The sequence below is a fragment of the Heptranchias perlo genome, chromosome 14 (assembly GCF_035084215.1).
Source record: "Heptranchias perlo isolate sHepPer1 chromosome 14, sHepPer1.hap1, whole genome shotgun sequence".
NCBI classification, from domain to species: domain Eukaryota; kingdom Metazoa; phylum Chordata; class Chondrichthyes; order Hexanchiformes; family Hexanchidae; genus Heptranchias; species Heptranchias perlo.
In genome coordinates, this window is record NC_090338.1 from 17,943,262 (window position 1) to 17,967,511 (window position 24,250).

At 43.5% G+C, this 24,250-nt stretch overlaps 1 protein-coding gene across 1 annotated transcript in view; it reads right to left on the reverse strand.

The window, feature by feature from the left end:
- Positions 1 to 5,240: 5,240 nt before the first annotated feature.
- Positions 5,241 to 24,250, reverse strand: part of mtnr1al (melatonin receptor type 1A like) — a 31,494-nt gene continuing 12,484 nt past the window's right edge. The window contains exon 2 of the mRNA XM_067995797.1: positions 5,241 to 6,010. Coding sequence (XP_067851898.1) covers positions 5,241 to 6,010 — 770 coding nt within the window. The remainder of the gene's footprint in view (positions 6,011 to 24,250) is intronic.

Consider the following 24,250-nt stretch of genomic DNA (forward strand, 5'->3'; position numbering starts at 1 on the left):
ATGTAAAACAAGGGGTCGATCTGATGTTGCCCGCTTTACACTATTGCCAAAAGTTAAAATAACCTCCCATCTATGCTTAATACCATCACAACAAAGATTCCTAAACAAAATACATTTCTATGAAGACGATGCTTATTTAATATTAAACCTAAGTCTAATGCCAAGCTCATCATATTCACTTTTATTACAATTGTCTATTTAGGTGGATCGCCCGGCTGGACTGATAACACATTCAAGGCTTCATACACTGCTATCTTGGTTATAGTTTAATGCTAATCAAAAGTAGTTCATGCTCTTTCATTACAGTCCAGCATCTGCAGGCTGTCCCACCATAGCCTGGCATGACTGCAGTTGGTTGTGTCCGCACATCTTCCCGATGGCTTAAGGGCATCTGTGGATCTTTTTGATAGTTGTAGACCTGTCTATACTTTGTGGCATTTTCCAGTAATATTGCGCTGTTTTCTTTTTTGAAAATTGTAATTTCAGCAAAACATATCAAGCAAAATATACTGCTCTGTTGAAAAGTGGTTAGTTTATTCACACTGTTTCTTTTAAATGCAGTGGTCAATCATTCATACTGTTGATTACCACACTCCTAATCCCCTTCCATTGTGACCAGTTTCCATACCGGGGATGAGCTAGTGTTTTCATAGGTTGGGAACTAGAGCAGTAGGAACACAGATCTTTCACTGGGCTAATCCTCCTAATCATCTTGTATGTGCTCTGAACAAACACAGCTAATATTTGTTAATGGGAGGTGGTGCAGAAATTCAGTCTTTCTGTTATGTAAAGCATTTCAGCATTGAATTAAATGTTAAGGGCTCTGATGAAAGGTCATTGACCTGAAATGTCGGGGTCAATTTTCGGATGGCCGAGCGGGTGCGTTTGTGGCGGAGGGGTTCCTAAAATTGGGGAATCCAGCAGCAGGTCCGGAGCCCGGCTCCATCCCACCCACTTCCGGGTTCCCCAATGACGCAAATCGGTGTGCGCGCAGCCCCCGCATGCGGCACTCCCGCCGGAGTTTAGATAGTTAGGGAGGTACTTGAGGTCGTTGACAGACCTCATTGGGAAGAGATTTTAGCAGGCATGTGATTTTGGACTCTCCTCAGCGTGTTTCCCATGCTGTGGGAAACACTCCCTTCTGTTGCAGACGTGTTTCAGTCAACAGCCATTGGGAGATGCAGAGGATTCCTTGACAGTTGGGGGGAATACCTCATTCATTGCAGCAGGGCACTGTCACCTCAAACAAAGTTTTGCCTGCCACACCGTTGTCTCCACACTCAAAATTATTGCATCATACCCTAAACTCTGCTGTCCAAACACGTTTACCTATTTTGCGGACCCCCTCACACTCACACCGTCACACCCAGGGGGTGGGGGGATGTTCCATAGCTGCATTCATCACTCCATTGGAGGATGAACAACATCACCAGCCTCGCCAGGCACGCCATCCACCTCCACCACATGAAGTTACACAACACAGTGCTGCGCCACAGGCACCTGCACAAAGTAGTCGTGCAACTACACATACACCCACTGTAGGGTGACCCAATGGGTGGCATTAAGGGTGTTCATGGAGAACCTCATGAAAGGGCATTATTGCACAAGCCAGTCAAGAATGGCCAAGACGTGGCAGTAGTGGTGACAATACAATTAATATGTAATGTGAGGAATCTTACAACACCAGGTTATAGTCCAACAAATTTATTTTAAAATCACAAGCTTTCGGAGATTATCTCCTTCGTCAGATGAATGAATGAAAAGGTTCTCAAATCGCATATCTTATACTATGTTGGGACAGCATCACACCAATCAAAAGGTGTCGTTGTTATTCAAACAGGCCAGTCACGGAGAACAGCACGTCCCAGTACACTAGATATACATTGTGTCTATTACACAGGCAGGCAGAAAGAAACTCAAAATGGCAGAGAGAGAGAGAGAGAGAATTTTAAAAAACATATAATTTTTTTCCCCCTTTTGCTGGTGGGGTTACGTGTAGCGTGACATGAACCCAAGATCCCGGTTGAGGCCGTCCTCATGGGTGGCTATCAACTTCTGCTCGACGATTTTGCGTTGTCGTGTGTCTCGAAGGCCGCCTTGGAGTACGCTTACCCGAAGATCGGTGGCTGAATGTCCTTGACTGCTAAAGTGTTCCTCGACTGGGAGGGAACCCTCCTGTTTGGCGATTGTTGCGCGGTGTCCGTTAATCCGTTGTCGCAGCGTCTGCATGGTCTCGCCAATGTACCAAGCTCCGGGGCATCCTTTCCTGCAACGTATGAGGTAAACAACATTGGCCGAGTCACAGGAGTATGAACCATGTACCTGGTGGGTGGTGTCCTCTCGTGTGATGGTGGTATCCGTGTCGATGATCTGGCATGTCTTGCAGAGGTTGCCGTGGCAGGGTTGTGTGGTGTCGTGGACGCTGTTCTCCTGAAAACTGGGTAACTTGCTGCGAACGATGGTCTGTTTGAGGTTGGGTGGCTGTTTAAAGGCGAGCAGTGGAGGCGTGGGGATGGCCTTAGCGAGGTGTTCGTCGTCATCGATGACATGTTGAAGGCTGCGGAGAACATGGTGTAGTTTCTCCGCTCCAGGGAAGTACTGGACGACGAAGGGTACTCTGTTGGTTGCGTCCCGTGTTTGTCTTCTGAGGAGGTCTATGCGATTCTTCGCTGTGGCCCGTCGGAACTGTCGATCGACAAGTCGAGCGTCATATCCCGTTCTTACGAGGGCGTCTTTCAGCGTCTGTAGGTGTCCATCGCGTTCCTCCTCGTCTGAGCAGATCCTGTGTATTCGTAGGGCCTGTCCATAGGGGATGGCCTCTTTGACGTGGTTGGGGTGGAAGCTGGAAAAGTGGAGCATCGTGAGGTTGTCCGTGGGCTTGCGGTAGAGTGAGGTGCTGAGGTGCCCGTCTTTGATGGAGATTTGTGTGTCCAAGAAAGAAACCGATTCTGAGGAGTAGTCCATGGTGAGTTTGATGGTGGGATGGAACTTGTTGATGTTATCGTGTAGTCTCTTCAGTGATTCTTCGCCGTGGGTCCATAGGAAGAAAATGTCGTCGATGTATCTGGTGTATAGCGTTGGTTGGAGGTCCTGTGCAGTGAAGAAGTCGTGCTCGAACTTGTGCATGAAAATGTTGGCGTATTGGGGTGCGAATTTGGTCCCCATGGCTGTTCCGTGTGTTTGGGTAAAGAACTGGTTATCGAAGGTGAAGACATTGTGATCCAGGATGAAGCGGATGAGTTGTAGGATGGCGTCTGGAGATTGGCTGTTGTTGGTGTTGAGTATTGATGCTGTCGTAGCGATGCCGTCATCGTGGGGGATACTGGTGTATAGTGCCGAGACGTCCATCGTGGTGAGAAATGTTCCTGGTTCAACTGGTCCGTGGGTACTGAGTTTTTGTAGGAAGTCTGTAGTGTGGCGACAGAAGCTGGGGGTTCCCTGTACGATGGGTTTCAGGATGCCCTCGACGTATCCAGAGAGGTTCTCACACAGGGTTCCATTGCCTGATACGATAGGACGTCTGGGTGTGTTGGCTTTGTGTATCTTTGGGAGGCAGTAGAAGTCTCCCACGCGGGGAGTACGTGGGATGAGAGTGCGTAGGATGCTTTGAAGGTCTGGATCGAAGGTCTTGATCAGTTTGTTCAGCTGGTGGGTGTGTTCTTTGGTCGGATCTGCGGGTAACCGTCTGTAGTGTTCCTGGTTGTCCAGTTGTCGGTATGCTTCTTTCCAGCATTTTCTGTTTTTATTTCAGATTTCCAGTATCCATAGTATTTTGCTTCTGATTTAAATGCATAGTTATCTAGCAATGCATTAAAAGTGTCCCCTATAAAGGAATTTCCCAATTAACCATGATCAACTGCACTGGATTGGATGGCCAGGTTGAATAGAAGGTGACAGCTAGTTCACATCACAACAGGTTCACACATAAAAACATCAAACTGTAGCAACTGCATATTGGTTTTCGAAATTTCTTCAACAAAGAGATATCTATCAGGTACTGGCATTGTGAGAGATTTATGCAAATTAGCTAACGTAATCAGCAAGATTTCTCGATCAGAAGACTGTTAAAAAAGCATAAGTGATTTATTAATAGAGTACATAAGCAAGAAAGTTATGCTAAACCTTTATAAAACACTGCTTAGGCCTCAGTTTGAGTATTGTGTTCAATTCTGGGCAGCACACTTTAGGAAGGATGTCAAGGCCTTAGAGAGGAGATTTACTAGAATGGTACCAGGGATGAGGGACTTCAGTTATGTGGAGAGATTGGAGAAGCTGGGGTTGTTTTCCTCACAGCATAGAAGGTTAAGGGGAGATCTGATAGAGGTGTTCAAAATCATGAACGGTTTCGATAGGGTAAATAAGGAGAAACTGTTTCCAGTGGCAGAAGGGTCGTTAACCAGAGGACACAGATTTAAGGTGATCGGCAGAAGAGCCAGAGATGACATGAGGAAACATTTTTTTATGCAGCGAATTGTAATGATCTTGAATGCACTGCCTGAAAGGCTGATGGAAGCAGATTCAGTAGTAATTTTCAAAAGGCAATTAGATAAATACTTGAAGGGAAAAAATTCACAGGGCTATTAGGAAAGAGTAGGGGAATGGGTACAATTGGATAGCTCTTTCAAAGAACCGGCATAGGCATGATGGACTGAATGGCCTCCTGTGCTGTACCTACTATGATGCTATGATTCTATAATATTGTATTATCAACTGGAGACATGCGTGTAATGTTGGGTGAATTTTGTATTTCGTTTTCAATGGACCAACATTTCAAGGCTGTAAAAGAATTTACATTCCAACAGGGGTATTACAATTGACAGGATTCAAATGGAGATTTGATTCATACTCAGCTCCTGATTCAAGTGTCATAATGTCAAGATGTTCATAGCTAGCGATGAATGCATAATACAGTGAGCATGCAGACTTTTAGTAGTGCTAGTGTGTTGCACTCCCATTTAAATGTCTTGCTCCATTCAGGATAACAATTTTAGTTGCATATCCTTTTGGAAGAATTATAACAAAGTTGAATTTTCAAGTGCTTTCTAACAAAGCCGTGCACAAAATTGTTTCAATACAATAATGGAATCAGTCCCAAGTGAACACAGATCTTGGAATTGTCCTTCGTTTAAGGTAGATGATGCTTCAAAAATAGCAGAGTGAAACCTTGTCTCAAATATCTGATAGTTTCTAACATCCAATGCATGTGCTACATGTTGGAGACCTCAGAGGAACGTGTTATCCTAACAAGAGAGCTTGATGATTTCCATTATTATTTGTTTATATTCCCTTCGGAAATTGTGGTTTAAAACACCATATACTATAGCATTCAGACAGCTGTTGAAATATGCCATAAAATAGCTGGCAATGAAGAGCCACTCTGGTATCATGCTAGCCAAGTGTGGAATAACTGCTACTGCCAGACCAATGAAGTTCAGTGGTGCCCAACAAACAGCGAAGAGCACAAACACTGCAAACGTGGACAGAAAGTTCCTGAAGTCATGAGGATTTATTTTGGATCCATTGTCGGGCTTAACCCGCCTCCTGACCTGGATGACAAGGATCCAGATACGTAGGTAGCAATATGAGACGATGCTGATCGGCAGAATGAAATGAACAACCACTACGATGACTGTGTAGAAAGAACTGACTGACTGAACAAAGGTGCAGGAATATATACGAGGATCGTACTGAAGGGATTCCATGAAGAGATTGGGAACGATTGCTATACAGGTCAATACCCAGACCAGTACCACATAGCATGATGTGCTCTTGTTGCTGAAGATCTTGTCATATTTGAGACCATGACAGATGTAACAATATCTGTTGATTGCAATGCTGGTGATGTTAAAAATGGAGCCAATCACACTCAGCCCCATGAGGAACCCACTAATTTGACAGTGGTTGTACCCAAGAAACCATCCATTGCGGAATATTGCTATTAGTACAAGAGGATAAGGATAGATTGCTACGACAAGGTCAGCGATGGCGAGGCTCACCACAAAGGCATTACCTATAAAAGAGCACAGCTGGTTAGTTCAGCAGTAAACATCATTGCTTTTAATTTATTAAACATACAGCAGGTGGAGGAGGGAGATGCTAAAACAATTCATCAATCATTTAGCTGATCAAATCAGAGCAAATATGTAGGCAAATTTCTGAGAAGTGCAAAAACAATAGGGCAGTAATAGTAGAGGATTTCAACTACCCTAATATTAACTGGGATAGAATCAGTGCAAAAGGTATAGAGGGTGCAGAATTCTTAAATTGCATTTAGGAGAACTTTTTTAGCCTGTATGTAGCAAGCCCAACAGTGGTGGAGGGGGGCGGGGGGGGCAGTTCTGGATTTAGTTTTAGGGAATGAAGCTGGGCAGGTAGAAGGAGTATCAGTGGGAGAGCATTTGCTGGTAGTGATCATAATTCAGTTAGTTTTAGTATAGTTATGGAAAAGGACAAAGATAGAACAGGAGTAAAAGTTCTAAATTGGGGAAAGTCCAATTTTACTAAGCTGAGAGGTGATTTAGCAAAAGTGGACTGGAAACAACTACTTGAAGGTAAATCAATGTCAGAGCAGTGGGATGCATTCCAAAGGGGAGATTCAAGGGGTTCAGAGTAAACATGTTCCCATGAAGAAAAAGGGTGGGACTGCCAAATTTAGAGCCCCTGGATGTCAAGGAGCATATGGGTAAGTTAAGGCAAAAAAGGGAAGCTTATGTCAGACACCGAGAGCTCAACACTGCAGGAAGCTAGAGGAGTATAGAAAGTGCAGGGGTGAAATTAAAAAGGAAATTAGGAAAGCAAAGAGAGGGCATGAAAAAATACTGGCAAGTAAAATTAAGGAAAACACAAAAATGTTTTATAAATACATAAAGAGCAAGAGGATAACTGAGGAAAGAGTAGGGCCTATTAGAGACCCAAAAGGTAACCTATGTGTGGAGGTGGAAGATGTGGGTATGGTTCTTAATGAATACTTTGCGTCTGTCTTCACAAAAGAGGGGGACACTGCAGAGATTGTAGTTAAGAAGGAGGAATGTGAAATATTGGATGGGATAACCGTGGTGAGAGAGGAAGTATTAAGGGGATTAGCATCTTTTAAAGTAGATAAATTGCCAGGCCCGGATGAAATGTATCCCAAGCTGTTAAGAGAAGCATGGGAGGAAATAGTGGAGGCTCTGACCATCATTTTCCAATCCTCACTGGCTACAGGTGTGGTGCCTGAAGATTAAACAATGTTGTACCATTGTTTAAAAAGGGAGAAGGAGATAGACCGAGTAATTATAGGCCAGTCAGTCTAACCTCGGTGGTGGGCAAATTATTGGGATCGATTCTGAGGGACAGCATAAATCGTCATTTAGAAAGGCTTAGGTTAATCAAGGACAGTCAGCATGGATTTGTTAAGGGAAGGTCGTGTCTGACTAACTTGATTGAATTTTTTGAGCCGGTAACAAGGTGGGCCGATGAGGATAACGCGTTTGATATAGTGTACATGGATTTTAACAAGGCTTTTGACAAGGTCCCACGTGGCAGACTGGTCAAAAAAGTAAAAGCCCATGGGATCCAAGGGAAAGTGGTGAGTTGGATCCAAAATTGGCTCAGTGACAGGAAGCAAAGGGTAATGGTTGACAGGTGTTTTTGCGACTGGAAGGCTGTTTCCAGAGGGATCCCGTTAGGCTCAGTACTAGATACCTTGTTTTTTGTGGTATATATTAATGATTTGGACTTGAATGTGGGGGGACTTGATCAAGAAGTTTGCAGATGATACAAAAATTGTCTGTGTGGTTGATAGTGAGGAGGAAAGCTGTAGACTGCAGGAAGATATCAATGGACTGATCAGATGGGCAGAAAAGTGGCAAATGGAATTCAATCCAGAGAAGTGTGAGGTAATGCATTTGGGGAGGGCAAACAAAGCAAGGGAGTACACAATAAATGGGAGGATTCTGAGAGGTGCAAAGGAACAAAGGGACCTTGGAGTGCATGTCCACAGATCCCTGAAAGTAGCAGGACAGGTAGATAAGGTGGTTAAAAAGGCATACGGAAAACTTTCCTTTATTAGCCGAGGCGTAGAATATAAAAGCAGGGAGGTTATGCTGGAACTGTATAAAACATTGGTTCGGCCACAGCTAGAGTACTGCGTACTGTTCTGGTCACCACATTACAGGAAAGATGTGACTGCACTAGAGAGGGTACAGAGGAGATTTACGAGGATGTTGCCAGGGTTGGAGAATTTTAGCTATGAAAAGATTGGATAGGGTGGGGTTGTTTTCTTTGGAACAAAGGAGGCTGAGGGGAGATTTAATTGAGGTGTATAAAATTATGACAGTACCAGATAGAGTGGATAGGGAGGACTTATTTCCCTTAGCAGAGGGGTCAGTGACCAAGGGGCATAGATTTAAAGTAATTGGTAGAGGATTAGAGGAGAGCTGAGGAGAAATTTTGTGGGGTCTGGAACTCACTGCCTGAAAGGGTGGTAGAGGCAGAAACCCTCAACTCATTTGAAAAGCACTTGGATGTGCACTTGAAGTGCCGTAACCTACAGGGCTACGAATCAAGTGCTGGAAAGTGGGATTAAGCTGGATAGCTCTTTTTCGGCCGGCACAGACACGATGGGCCGAATTGCCTCCTCCTGTGCCGTAACTTTCTATGATTGTATGATTTAGTCATTCTAAATCCCAATCCCAATTAGTCTTCATTTGGCTGCAGCATTACTTGGGAAACAGCTGGCCTTTGACCCCAATGTCACTATTTTCCTCTTGTAAATCTTGTAAATACCAGAGAGTCGTGAGTCCCTGTAGAACCACTCTGAGCATGAGGGGATGGGAGAAAAAAGTGTTAGTAAGCTATGCACAGGAAAATGTTAGTCACCGGGCAGAGGCATAGTGGGTGGTGTTATCTAGATTCATGTTCCATGGTTGGAAGCAGTAATGGTAGCTTTATAACTGGAATTGCTGTAGCCAGCCTATCCCTCCCAACCTTCTTTACTTTTTTCTCTCGGTTTATTTTTTGCCTTTTTAAGACAATTCAACATTGCTGTTTTAACCACAACTAGTTCAAAATCATGACTCTGAGCTGCATAATGGTTCCTTACACATTGGCCCAGAAATTGCTTAAAAAAAGAATGGAGAGCTCAACAGCCCTCACCGTTGTTAGTGGTGAAATTGAGGAGCAAATTCCAGCATTCGCACATGCACAGTGAAACGTGGAAATCTGGAACTTGCTACTCCTGGTTCGCTTTAAAGGGATAGCGCTGGCTGGAATCAACAGACTGGCGCCAACTTGCTCTTCTGCCCAGCTGAAAGTAACTAATATCGCCACAAAACAGGGATGCTTAAAAATACCAGGCCAAAACTAAGTTTTAACACCGTGGTAAGTTTTAATGACTGCCAAACAACTAAAAATTAACTGTTAAAAAACATGGAATCTCATTACTCCTTATTCTAATGATATTAAAAAATTAAAAACAATTTTTTTTTCTGAACCCTTCCATCTCTTTTGTTTAATTTGATTATTTCTTACCCTCTCTTTTCTCGCTGTCTATACTTATTTTTACAAATGATTTTAATGTTGTACCTTTCACTTCCTGGATTTTAGGTTCCAAGCCTGCAGAAACTCTTCGCAGTGTGTCAAAAATGCTGCAATCTGATTGGTCAAGGGGAGAGATTTATCCTATCACTTCTCCCCTGGGTCCTAGCTTTGCTGGAGCGAACACTGGACTCTTCTCCACTTCCTATTAGAGGAAGTGCACCCAGTAAAGACTGCGGTGAGTTAGTGGCTCTATGGAGTGGCAAGCACTGTTGATTCGCTGCTGGGAGCAATTTCTGGGCCAGTGAGTTAGAAGCAGGGACACTGATTTTCAAAGATTAAATAAATTACATCTTTATTACATGGGATTCAAGATCTGCGGACACTTCCTCTAATGGGAAGTGGAGAAGGGTCCAGCATTGTCTCCAGTGAAGTTATAACCCATGGGATTCAAGATCTTTTCTGGTGTTTTGGAGGTTACATTTTGTGTTCCAGATGTTTAGATTAGGTCCTTTAGTTTATTGTCTCTGAATAAATTAAATTACCTTTTTATTACATGGAACTTTTACTGGTGTTTAGGGAATCAATATTAACAATTCTATCAGTTTTTCCAGGAAAACCTTGGTTATCAATTCTCAAACATTTGAATTCCACCAGACTTCAAGGCATTTAGAAAGGGCTCTTCTTCACCTCCATTTGCTTTGTTTACAAAGCAGACCTAACTGTGCCCGTCTACCAGTGCCAATGTACATAACACCATTTTGGGCATACCTAGCTCAAATTTGAACTATTGGTCTTAAAGCCCAATCTGTACACTGTTCTGAAAAATCTGCTCAGCCAGCACAATTTGTGGCATCCAGTCCATTCTTTGTGAGGCGTTTAATGAACCGTGCTTTGCTTGTGGTGACTAGACACCCAGTCACCATACCGATCGAGTGAATAGCGATATATCTAGCTGGATGGCCAAGTGAATAGAATAGAAATGTGCCTGGAAGTCACTGCCTAATGGAGGACCAAATATTACAGATCCCAGGTTTGATTCCCTGTCTGTGTTGAGTTAACTGATCTCAACAAAGGCAGCTTAGCTTAGCTCCCATGGGCTAGATGGGGAAAACATTAGTCAGGATTCCTACTCCTGATTGTTATTGTTGTTTGTGGGACCTTGCTGTATACAAATTGGTTGCCACATTTGCCTACATTACAACAGTGACTACACTTCAAAAGTATTTAATTGGCTGTAAAATGCTTTGGGACATTCTGAAGATGTGAAAGACACTATATAAATGTAAGTTCCTTCTTCTTTCTTTCTTAGAAATGCTGGCTGCAAAGATGCCACAGGGGACAGAGCTAATGTTTAGAGGGCCACTTTGACAAAGACAAGAGTGATCAATTGGATTGGACAAAACTGATAATTTAAAAAAAATTGTTTCATATTTTTCATCTTCAGCTGGCATCTATGGCCATGCTACGTGTGGCTGAGTAGTGCAGCAATTTTCCTTTTCCCCACTTGCAGCCTGAATCTTATCAGAATTTGTATAATCCTGATTAATCTAACATAGCCCCTAAGAACTTTACAATGGCCTTCAAGAATTTACACTAGTTGTTCAGTGTAACTCATTGGAGCTTCCCACAGACCGCCTTGAATCAGTGATCATGTTCTGCTTGAGTCTCACTAAGCGCCAGAATATCATCCATTTAGCATACAATGCCTTCCAACCCTTTGACGATTATGATAGACTTCTCAATAGATATTCCAACGCTGGGAAAATCCCAACTTGTACTCTTCTGAAGTAGAATCATCCATATGTTGCTATTAATTTTATCGGTATGGCTCACTCTTTCAAATGTGGTCTTTTTGATTTTGGCATCCAGTTTATGGAACACTTCTGTTTTTCTCAGTACATGTTTTCTATGGCATACACTTGCATTTCGGTAAGTCAAATCCACATAAACTCATATAATTTCCTCTTTGGTTTCAGAGCTAGCGAGATATCAACATGTCAGTCTGTGTGTGTTTCCATCTAATAAATCATTTACAATTGTTCTATCCTACCAATTTCTTTTCACCTTCTGTAATAGTGGAATGGATATATTGTTCGGGAAATAGGTGGAGAAAGGCTTCAAGTCTGGTTTTAGATTGATCTGCTGCTCTCCTGAGAGCTTGCTCAGTCTTTTGATGATTTTTTACATTGAAGACTGTACAATATGCTTTGTCATTTCTGAACATCAACTCTGAACATTTGTACAGAGGCTTGATTCTCTGAGTGGCATAATAGCAACTGGTAGAGATCTCCCAACAAAGCTTTCTTGTTCTACAACTTGCATTTCTTTAGACAGGTATATCATGAACGTACCATGAACATCCAAGGAATTCAGTGCTGCTCTGTATAGGATTTTAGTCGGTTTCTGTAGTAAGGGTTAAGAACATAAGAAATAGGAGTAGGAGTAGGCCATTTGGCCCCTTGAACCTGCTCTGCCATTCGTTAAGATCATGGCTGATCTTCTACCTCGACTCCACTTTCCCGCCCTATCCCCATACACCTTGATTCCCTTAGTGTCCAAATATTCATCGATCTCAGTCTTGAATATACTCAGTGACTGAGCATCCACAGCCCTTTGGAGTACAGAATTCCAAAGATTCACAACCCTCTGAGTGAAGGAATTTTTCCTCATCTCGGTCCTAAATGGCTGACCCCTTATCAAGAGACAATAACCCCTAGATCTAGACTTACAACCAGGGAAACAGCCTCAGAGCATCTACCCTATCAAGCCCTCTAAGAATTCTTCTAAACTCCAGAGAATATAGGCCCATTCTATTCAATCTCTCCTCATAGGATAACCCTCTCATCCCAGGAATCAACCTAGTGAACCTTTGTTGCACCCCCACGAAGGCAAATATATCCTTCCTTAGATAAGGAGACCAAAACTGTACACAGTACACCAGGTGTGGTTTCACCAGAGCCCTATATAATTGCAGCAAGATCTCCTTACTCTTATCCTCCAACACCCTTGCAATAAAGGCTAACATGCCATTTGCCTTCCTAATTGCTTGCAGTACTTGCATGTTAACTCTCTGTGATTCGTGTACAAGGCCACCCAAATCCCTCTGACTACCAATATTTCTTAGTCTTTCACCTTTAAAAATATGGATAATTTTACATTTCCCCACATTATATTCCATCTGCCACCTTCTTGCCCACCCACCTAGCCTGTCTATACCCCTTTGCAACCTCTTTGCAACCTCCTCACAGCTTACTTTCCCACCTAGCTTTGTATCATCAGCAAACTTGGATACATTAAACTTGGTCCCCTCATCTAAATCATTGATATATATTGTAAACAGCTGAGGCCCAAGCACTGATCCTTGCGGCACCCCACTAGTTACAACCTGCCAACTCTAAAATGACCCTTTTATTCCTACTCTCTGTTTTCTGTCCATTAATCAATCCTCAATCCATGCTAATAGATTACCTCCATTCCCATGAGCCCTAATCGCAACAACCTCTTGTGTGGTACCTTATAGAATGACTTTTAAAAATCCAAATATACTACATCCACTGGGTCCCTCTTATCTACCCTTCTGGTTACAACCTCAAAAAACTCTAATAGATTTGTCAAACACGATTTCCCTTTCATAAAACCGTGCTGAATCTGCCTAATCATATTCTGATTTTCTAAGTGCCCTGTTACTAAGTCCTTAATAATAGATTCTAGTATTTTTCCTGCTACTGATGTCAAGCAAACTGGCCTACAGTTCCCAGTTTTCTCTCTCCCTCCTTTCTCAAATAGCTGGGTTACATTTGCTATCTTCCAATCCACGGGGACCGTTCTAGAATCTAGGGAATTCTGGAAGATCAAAACCAATTCATCCACTTTCTCTGCATCTACCTCTTTTAAAACCCTAGGATGTAGGCCGTCAAATCCAAGGGATTTGTTGGCTTTTAGTCCCATTAATTTCTCCAGTCCTTTCTCTTTGCTAATATTAATTACTTTAAATTCCTCAATCTCATTAGACCCTTGGTTCCCCACTATTTCTGGTATACTTTTTGTGTCTTCTACTGAGAAACAGATACAAAATATTTGTTTAACTTCTCTGCCATTTCCTTATTCACCATTATAATTTCTCCTCCCTCTGCCTCTAAGGGACCAACATTTACTTTTGCTAATCTCTTCTTTTTTATATACTTGTAGAAGCTCTTACAATCTTTTTTTAATATTTCTTGCTAGTTTACTCTCATATTCAATTTTCTCCCTCTTTATTAATTTCTTGGTCTTCCTTTGCTGATTTCTAACCCCCCTCCCCCGCACACCCAATCCTCAGGCTTACTACTCTTTTTGATATCAAAATACAAACCTTAACTTCTCTAATTAGCCACAGTTGGATCACTTTATCTGTGGAATTTTTATTCCTCAAGGGAATGTATATTCATTGAGAATTATGAATTATTTCTTTGAATGTTCACCATTGCTTATCTACTATCACGTCTTTTAAACTAAATTCGCAATCCACCTTAGCCAACTAACTACTCATACCTATAAATTGGCTTTGTTTAAAGTTTTGGACTTAACTACATCACTCTCAAACTCAATATATAATTCTATCATATTATGATCACTCTTCCCCAGAGGATCCTTAACTATGAGATTACTAATTAATCCTGTCTCATTACACAACACTAGATGTAAAATAACCTGTTCCCTAGTTGGTTCCTTGATATATTGTTCTAGAAAACTGTCTCAAATGCATTTCATGAACTTGTCTTCTAAACTAGTTTTGCCAATTTGGTTTGCGCAGTCTATATGAAGATTAAAGTTATCCATGATTATTACATTAACCTTGTTACATGCTCCTCTAATTTTCTGATTTATACTCTATCCAACACTATAACTACTGATAGGTGGCCTATAAACTACTCCCAACAGCGTTTTCTACCTCTTGTTATTTCTTAGCTCCACCCATACTGATTCTAGGTCCTGATTTTCTGAGCTAAGATCCTTTCTCGTTACTGTCTTTATCTCATTCTTTATTATCAGGGTGACCCCTCCCCCTCTCCTTTTCCATTTTGCCTATCTTTCTTAAATGTCAAGTACCCTGGAATATTTAGTTCCCATCCTTGGCCACCCTGCAACCACGTCGCAGTAATGGCTACTAGATTAAACCCATTTATCTCTATTTGAGCCACTAAGTCATTTTTTAAAATTCGTTCATGGGATGTGGGTGTCGCTGGCGAGGCCAGCATTTATTTCCCATCCCTAATTGCCCCTGAGAAGGTAGTGGTGAGCTGCCTTCTAGAACCGTTGCAGTCCGTGTGGTGAAGGTTCTCCCACAGTGCCGTTAGGTAGGGAGTTCCAGGATTTTGACCCAGCAAAGATAAAGGATTGGCGATATATTTCCAAGTCGGGATGGTGTGTGACTTGGAGGGGAATGTGCAGGTGGTGTTGTTCCCATGTACCTGCTGCTCTTGTCCTTCTAGGTGGTAGAGGTCGCGGGTTTGGGAGGTGCTGTCGAAGAAGCCTTGGTGAGTTGCTGCAGTGCATCCTGTGGATGGTACACACTGCAGCCACTGTGCACCGGTGGTGGAGGGAATGAATGTTTAGGGTGGTGGATGGGGTGCTAATCAAGTGGGCTGCTTTGTTCTGGACAGTGTCGAGCTTCTTGAGTGTTGTTGGAGCTGCAGTCATCCAGGCAAGTGGAGAGTATTCCATCACACTCCTGACTTGTGCCTTGTAGATGGTGGAAAGGCTTTGGGTAGTCAGGAGGTGAGTCACTCGCCGCAGAATACCCAGCCTCTGACCTGCTCTTGTGGCTGGTCCAGTTAAGTTTCTGATCAATGGTGACCCCCAGGTTGTTGATGGTGGGGGATTCGGCAATGGTAATGCCGTTGAATGTCAAGGGGAGGTGGTTAGATTCTCTCTTGTTGGAGGTGGTCATTGCCTGGCAGTTGTCCAGGTCTTGCTGCATGCGGGCACGGACTGCTTCTTTATCTGAGAGGTTGCGAATGGAACTGAACACTGTCCAATCATCAGCGAACATCCTCATTTCTGACCTTATGATGGAAGGAAGGTCATTGATGAAGCAGCTGAAGATGGTTGGGCCTAGGACACTGCCCTGAGCAACTCCTGTAGCAATGTCCTGGGGCTGAGATGATTGGCCTCCAACAACCACTACCATCTTCCTTTGTGCTAGGTATGACTCCAGCCACTGGAGAGTTTTCCCCCTGATTGCCACTGACTTCAGTTTTACTGGGGCTCCTTGGTTTCACACTCGGTCAAATGCTGCCTTGAAGTCAAGGGCAGTTATTCTCACCTCGCCTCTGGAATTCAGCTCTTTTGTCCATGTTTGGACCAAGGCTGTAATGAGGTCTGGAGCTGAGTGGTCCTGACGGAACCCAAACTGAGCATCGGTGAGCAGGTTATTGGTGAGTAAGTGCTGCTTGATAGCACTGTCGACGACACCTTCCATCACTTTGCTGATGATTGAGAGTAGACTGATGGGGCAGTAATTGGCCAGATTGGATTTGTCCTGCTTTTTGTGGACAGGACATACCTGGACAATTTTTCACATCTATCATGTTACGAATGCTACGTGCATTCTGATATAGCACCTTTAATTTTAACTTTTTTATGTGACCTTAGTCACTAATGCTCTATCACCTTTGTTAAACTCTGTCCCTTCTTGACACACTCTGCTTGTTTTTACCCAAAAGGTAACTTTTGTCTTTAGACTTATAAATTTACCTTTACCTGAACCTTTCCCCCTCTTATTAGATTAAAGCTTTATCTACCACTCTAGTTATTCGATTCGCCAGGACGCTGGTCCCAGCTCGGTTTAAGTGGAGCCCATCCAAACGTAACAGCTCCCTCTTTCCCCAGTACTGATGCTGGTGCCCCCTGAATTGAATTCCCTGTTTCCCATGCCACTCTTTCAGCCACGTATTTAACTCCCTGATCTGTTTGTCCCTTTGCCAATTTGCATGTGGCTTAGGTAGTAATCCAGAGATTATTACCTTTGAGGCTCTGCTTTTTAATTTAGACCCTAGCTCCTCAAGCTCCCTCAGCAGAACCACTTTCCTAGTTCTACCTATGTCATTGGTTCCTACATGGACCATGACAACTGGATCCTCTCCCTCTTGCTTCAAGTTCTTCTCCAGCCACGAGGAGATGTCCTTAACCCTGGCACTGGACAGGCAACACAGCCTTCATGATTCCCGGTTGCGGCTGCAGAGGACAGTATCTATCCACCTGACTATACTATCCCCTAACACTACCACATTCCTTTTCACTCCCCCCACTTGAATGGCCTCCTGTACCTCCAGGTAACTCTCCCCCTCCCTTATGCATTGCAATGTCTGCACCTCGGACTCCAGTTCAACAACTCTGAGCCGAAGTTCCTCGAGTTGCAGACACTTACTGCAGATGTGGTTGCCTGGGATCACACTGCTCTTCACACACTCCCACATGCTGCAGTTACGGCACACCACCTGCACTGCCATCTCTATTTAACCTTGTTTTATTTATTTTATTAAAGTTTTTATGTAATTAATTCACTTGGTTTATTTTTAGTTACTTTTTAAACTAATTAATTTATCTAGTTTGTTATTAATTTAATAAAGTATTATTAAGTTATAGGTTCCTAGTTCAAACCACTCCCCTCGCTTTGAATGCAAAAAAATGTATTACTCACCAACCAGTCACCAACCTGCTGTCCTTTGAAGTCACTCTTTTAAATTTCTGCCTGTGTTCTCGATCGTTGATTCCTCCTGCAGCCCGTTTTTTGCTCCACTCAGTCTAAGCCTATAGATCTTTGGTTTTTAAATCACTTAGCACCTCCTTCCTCCTCTGCACCTAATCCCCACACTCACCAAATTCCCAGTTGAATGTCTTCACTCTGTTAGCGTTTCACTCCATTAGAGGTTCAATCTCTGTCTTTCTGTGCTCTGTAGTGCAGTCACTAGCTTTTTCAGGTACTGAGATTCTTGAAATTTATCAGGACATTATTAAGTCTCACTCTTCAGGAATTTCTATCTTCTTGTTGTATTTCACCCAGGATTACACATTCTTGCTCATTCTCTTAATGGCACCAGCAGCTTTCTAATGTCAACATGATGCCTGGAAATATATCATGGCTGATTTTCCATTGCTTTGCACCCTGGATATGCCTACTTCTCATGTACAAAGTAAAGGACAAAGGGGTGGAGACCTGTTACAGCAACGAAATGCAAATGGATGCCATAGGAAACATGAGAAAAGCAGAAGTGTTCCACGAACTGGATGCCAAAATCAAAAAAACACATTTGAAAGAGTCAGCCATACCAATAAAATTAATAGCAACATTTGGACACTTCTACTTCAGGAGAGTATAAATTGGGATTTTCCAAGCATTGGAATATCTTTAGAGCAGCCTATCAAAACCGTCCCCTTTGCATTTCATGTGCAGTTCCCATGTATCCTGCAGGTGTGGGTGGAAAATTCTGGCCTGAAATTGGTGGGAGCATTTAAATCAAATATATCAGAATGACTCTCGGCATTTTGCCTGGTGGAGGCCCAAACACTAGGGAACCCACTAAAAATTGGGCCTTAGAGGTTGTACCCAGTCCTCTCAAGTTGGAGGATCTGAGAAAGAGCTGCCAGCGACTTCTTCCCAGCTCCAAATGGGTAACTTCCTGCTATTCAAGGCTAGTGAGGAGATCTACAGGCCTGCAGGTCATCTGGCTACATTTTTGAAAACCCTGATGCCAGCGGTCATTAGGTTCCTCTGTCAACCTGGGGTGCGTCCCTATATACAGGGGTTTTCCAATGCCCAGGAGAAGGCCAGGCCAGGCCATGCTAATTAGTTCATCCCAGAAATTCGTCCGTCTTCAGCTTCACTCTGATCGGGGACAGTTAAGTGGCACACCACCCAACCAATGCAGTGGGGAGAGGGGAATAGAAAAATTGCCTGGTCATCTTCTAACATGTGTTGCACTCTATGGCTTAGGTTTTCTGATTGTAATGTCGACGATCACATAAGAACATAAGAAATAGAAGCAGGAATAGGCCATACGGCCCCTCGAGCCTGCTCTGCCATTCAATCAGATCATGGCTGATCTTCAACCTCAACTCCACTTTCCTGCCCGATCCCCATGTCCCTTGAATCCCCTAGAGTCCAAAATCTATCTATCTCAGCCTTGAATATACTCAACGACCCAGCATCCAGCCCTCTGGGGTAGAGAATTCCAAAGATTCACAACCCTCTGCGTGAAGAAATTCCTCCTTATCTCAGTCTTAAATGTCTGACCCCTTATCCTGTGACTATGCCCTCTAGTTCTAGACTCTCTAGCCAGGGGAAACAACCTCTTAGCATCTACCCTGCCAAGGCCCCTCAGAATCTTATATGTTTCAATGAGATCACCTCTCATTCTTCTAAACTCCAGAGAGTGTAGGCCCATTCTACTCAACCTCGCCTCATAGGACAAACCTCTCATCCCAGGAATTAATCTAGCAGGGACACTGCTTGGCTTGTTCATTTCCCTCTCAAATTACTTCACTGGAATTTTCTTCAATGTTTTTATTTACTTGGACACAATTATGAATAATCAAGTGCCATCTGGGCCCAGAGACAGCAGGGCATGGCACCAAGCCAGAGGAGAAGCATGCATGACTTCATTCATTCTGACCTCCAAACCTTCCTGCATGGCATTGAAGGCAGGACAAACAGAGTCCTGTGTGTGGGTGCTACCAAGTCACCCAGAATCATCACTCGTCCCATCTGGGGGTGTAACACAATTCGACGAGACAACAAATACTGTGGCAGTCGGTAACTTTAATGATTAAATATAATCAGCTACAAACAGTAACAAGGCATTTAAGTATACAAAAGAACAATATTACCCCAATTCTTTTTAGAGAGCAGATGACCATCTATACGAAGCAATCTAGGCATCGGGCTGCTCTGGCTCCCTCCCCTCAGAGGATCCCTGTTATACCCCCATCACCATGTGGCACCCGTGCGACCATCATCCAGCTATTGGTCAACTCGTTTGTCCACCCAGGCTCTGCAACTCCTAGTTTGACCCCACCCCGGTTTCCTTCTGTCAGGTCAGGGCAGGTCTGCACTTAGTTTGACCCCTCCCTGGTTTCCTTCTGCCAGGCAGTTCAGGTCAGGGCATGTCTTGATCCCAGACTACAGAGGGAGGTGGCACTAGGACTAACTGCCAACTCCCTCACCCCTAGGACTGCAGAACAGTACAACAAGAAGAGGATGATGATAACCAAGACGCCCATGAATCACAGCTGCATGATGCTGTCCCTCAGCACAACAGTACATGCCCAGACCTCCAGCCGAACCCCTCAGAGCACCATGCCAGTGGAATGTGAGAGGTGAGACCAGGCTGCCCAGAAGCACCCTCCAGAGATGAAGCCAGCTGCTGTGGGACGTGAGCCATCTTAGTCCCAGGACCCTCCTGTGCAGCATGAGGAACCAGCCACTTCCCGGTATCCTGGCCCTCTGGTGGCACCTGGAAGAAGCATGGGGATAGGTGCCCATAGGGGATGCCCTACCTGCTCCTGAGTACCCCTGATGTTGGGATGGGGAGGGAAGGGGAGGTGTGCTGATGCTCTGACCCTCTCAGAAGCAGTCAAAAGCAAGTAAGTGTATGTGTAGGCAGAACACAAAAAAATTCAATATATCTGTACAGACCCCACGTCCCAGTTACATGGAGAGATTAGAGAAGCTGGGGTTGTTCTCCTTACAGCAGAGAAGGTTAAGGGGCGATTTAATAGAGGTGTTCAAAATCATGAAGGGTTTTGATAGAGTAAATAAGCAGCAACTGTTTCCAGTGGCAGAAGGGTCGGTAACCAGAGGACACAGATTTAAGGTGCTTGGCAAAAGAGCCAGAGGCGAGATGAGGAGAATTTTTTTATGCAGTGATTTGTAATGATCTGGAATGCACTGCCTGAAAGGGTGGTCAAATGTAAGGAGTCGCACAACACCAGGTTATAGTCCAACAGCTTTATTTGAAATCACAAGCTTTCGGAGCTTTGCTCCTTCGTTAGGTGACTCACCTGACGAAGGAGGAAAGCTCCGAAAGCTTGTGATTTCAAATAAAGCTGTTGGACTATAACCTGGTGTTGTGCGACTCCTTGCATTTGTCCACCCCAGTCCATCACCGGCATCTCCACATCATGAAAGGGTGGTGGAAGCAGATTCAATAATAACTTTCAAAAGCGAATTGAATAAATACTTGAATGGGAAAAATGTTCAGGTCTATGGGGAAAGGGCAAGGGAATGGGACTAATTGGATAGCTGTTTTACAGAGCCGGTACAGGCACGGTGGGTCGTATGGCCTTCTTCTGTGCTGTATCGTTGTGTGATTCTATGATTTCCTACTTCAGAAATCTTCAATAAAAGATCTGTAGACTCTTCGCTGTCAGGAACCCCTCACTTCCGCCTTTAATGGCTGATCCTGACAGCTGCTGTACCTAATAAAAGCAGCATGACTTACCACGAGTGCACTAGCTGGGTAAATCTAAGCAGATGAATTTCCTCTGTGCTTCTCCTGCTCCACCGCTGTAACTGCGGCAGAAGGGGGATTCAGCCAAATTTATGGCGGCGGAGCGGGGGAAGACCCGAGGAAATTCGCCCCGCCCCCCCCTCCAGGAAACTCTCCTCCACAGCACTACTGGCTGATAGGTGGCTGCATGTAAATGAGGCCAGTGGTGACTGGCGGGAGCATCGCTGCGCGGCTCTACCAGCACGAGGAAACTTGGGAAGCCGTTTAAAGGCTGGAAACATTTTCTATGCTGTTCCAGCGCCTCTAATGTGCAGGAAAAGGCAAGGAAATTCACCCACCATCCCCCACCTTGTGTTGTGAAATAGAAAAGTATGTGGACGTGTGAACTTTTCCTGAACAATTTTCAGCTTTGCTGTTCAAAAAGGTTTCCAAACCAAATCAGCGTAAGGTAATACCATCTGATGGTGTTATTGTATTGCGGTCCACACATATTATTGGTCTCTCTTGTGAAAGAAAAGCTGGAACACATGTGTATTAGTACAACATGCACTATCATAAAAGGTGGTGGAAGCAGATTCAATAGTAATTTTCAAAAGAGAATTAGATATATACACTTACTGTTAGGGAGGAAAAAGCAGAGGCAATATTACATATATATAAAAATTCACTAGAAAAGGGAGTAGTGCCAGAGGACTGGCGGACAACTAATATTATTCCTATATTTAAAAAGGGAGATAGAACAAGTCCAGGGAACTATAGACCAGTTAGCTTAATGTTGGTTGGTAGGAAAAATAATGAAATCTTCACTCAAAGATGTAGTAGAAAGACATCTAGAGACCAAAAATATAATAAATAATAGTCAGCACGGATTTCAGAAGGGAAAGTCATGCTTGACCAACCTTACTGAATTCTTTGAAGAAGTAACAGAAAGAGTAGACAAGGATAATGTAGTAGATATAATATATTTGGATTTTCAAAAGGCCTTCAATAAGGTATTACATTGTAGACTAATGGCTAAGATCAGAGCATGTGGAGTCAGGAGACAGGTAGCAGAATGGATAGAAAGTTGGCTACAAAACAGAAAACAGAGAGTAGGGGTTAAGGGTAGCTACTCAGACTGGGAAAAGGTAGGAGTTGGTGTTCCACAGGGATCGGTTCTGGGATCATTGTTGTTCACAATTTACATTAACGATTTGGATTCAGGAATCGGAAGTACAATTCCAAAATTTGCGGAAGACACCAAATTGGGTGGTGTAGTTAACACAAAGGAAGAATGCGTCAAAATGCAAGAGTCCAGTAATAAACATGCAGAATGGGCATGCAATTGGCAAATGAATTTCAATATAGATAAGTGTGAGGTGGTGCATTTTGATAGGAAGAATAAGGAGGCAACACACTGCTTTGATAATAAGAGTCTAAATGGGATAGAGGAGCAAAGGAATCTAGGGGTACAGACACACAAATCACTAAAAATAGCGACATAGTTTAATAAGGTCATAAAAAAGCAAGCACTAGCGTTCATTTCTAGAGGGATAGATTTGAAAAGCAAAGAAGTTATGTTAAACCTGCATAGGACCTTGGTTAGACCACACTTGGAGTATTATAGAAAGGATATGGAGGCATCGGAGAGGGTGCAAAAAGATCCACAAGGATGATACCAGAACTGAGAGGATATCCTTATCAGGAAAGGCTGAACAGGCTGGGGCTCTTTTCTTTAGTGACCTGATAGAGGTCTTTAAGATAATGATAGGGTTTGATAGGGCAGACGTAGAGAAAATGTTTTCACTTGACCCAAAGAGTAGTAAGAATGTGGAACACACGAGTAGTTGAGGCAAATAGCATAGCTGCATTTCAGGGGAAGTTAGATAAGCACAAGAGGGAGAAAGGAATAGAAGGGTATCCTGATAGGGTTAGATGAAGTAGAGAGGGAGGAAGCTCATGTGGAGCATAAATACTGGCATAGACAAGTTGGGCCGAGTGGCCTGCTTCTGTGCTGTAGTTTCAAAGTAACTCAATGTATACTTGAAACGGAGAAATTTGCAGGGCTATGGGCAAAGAGCAGGGGAGTGGGCCTATTTGGATAGCTGTTTCAAGAGCCGACACAGACATGATGGGCCAAGTGGCCTCCTTCTGTGCTGTATGATTCGTTAATTCTATGAAGTAAACCAGGAGGAAAGATTGGGGTTTGCTTCTGCTCTACAGTGTTCAAGTGGTTTGCAGTGGGACAGGAATCTTAAAATAAATCTTAAAGTGCACGTATATGGACAGTGTTTGAGAGCAGCATCAAGCACAATTGTAAATTCCCCCATGATGGAATAGCCTACTGATCTGCACTACCTCAGCTCACATATGAAGAATTAGCAAAGTAGTGGAGCCCCTGGAAAGGAAGCTCAGCAAGTCACTGTCTTCAGAGGTGGAGGGGAGAGAAATTGTAAGAAAAAAGAAATTCTATTAAAAAGGGATGGATTTGTTGGGCTTAACGGCCTTGTCTTTTTGCTAAAAAAACCCGCCTCGAATTTCCATAGGTTCTTGCCATAACCTCGACGGAAGATAAATAACCATTTCTCCAGGGATTTCCACCAATCATCCGCTGAAGTTACGTCAGGAGATCGAGGATCCTCTGCGAAGATTCTACCTGTGGCTTACATAAAGAAACACGCAACATACTTGTTTGATTCACAGCTGAACATGGTGACTTCAATGATGCAAACCACTCTTACATTCATTTGCTGGTTAGCACTCATTTTGCCACTTTGCTAGCACACTTAGTAACAAAGGCAAATAGCATAGTTGCATTTCAGGGGAAGCTAGATAAGCACAAGAGGGAGAAGGAATAGCACGTTCCCCTCCAAGTCACACACCATCCCGACTTGGAAATATATCGCCGTTCCTTCATCATTGCTGGGTCAAAATCCTGGAACTCCCTACCTAACAGCACTGTTGTGGAGATGCCGGTGATGGACTGGGGTTGACAATTGTAAACAATTTTACAACACCAAGTTATAGTCCAACAATTTTATTTTTAATCCCACAAGCTTTCGGAGGCTTCCCCCTTCCTCAGGTGGTGTGGACACCACCTGAGGAAGGGGGAAGCCTCTGAAAGCTTGTGGGATTAAAAATAAAATTGTTGGACTATAACTTGGTGTTGTAAAATTGTTTACAACTAACAGCACTGTGGGAGAACCTTCACCACACGGACTGCAGCGGTTCAAGAAGGCGGCTCACCACCATCTCCTTCTCAA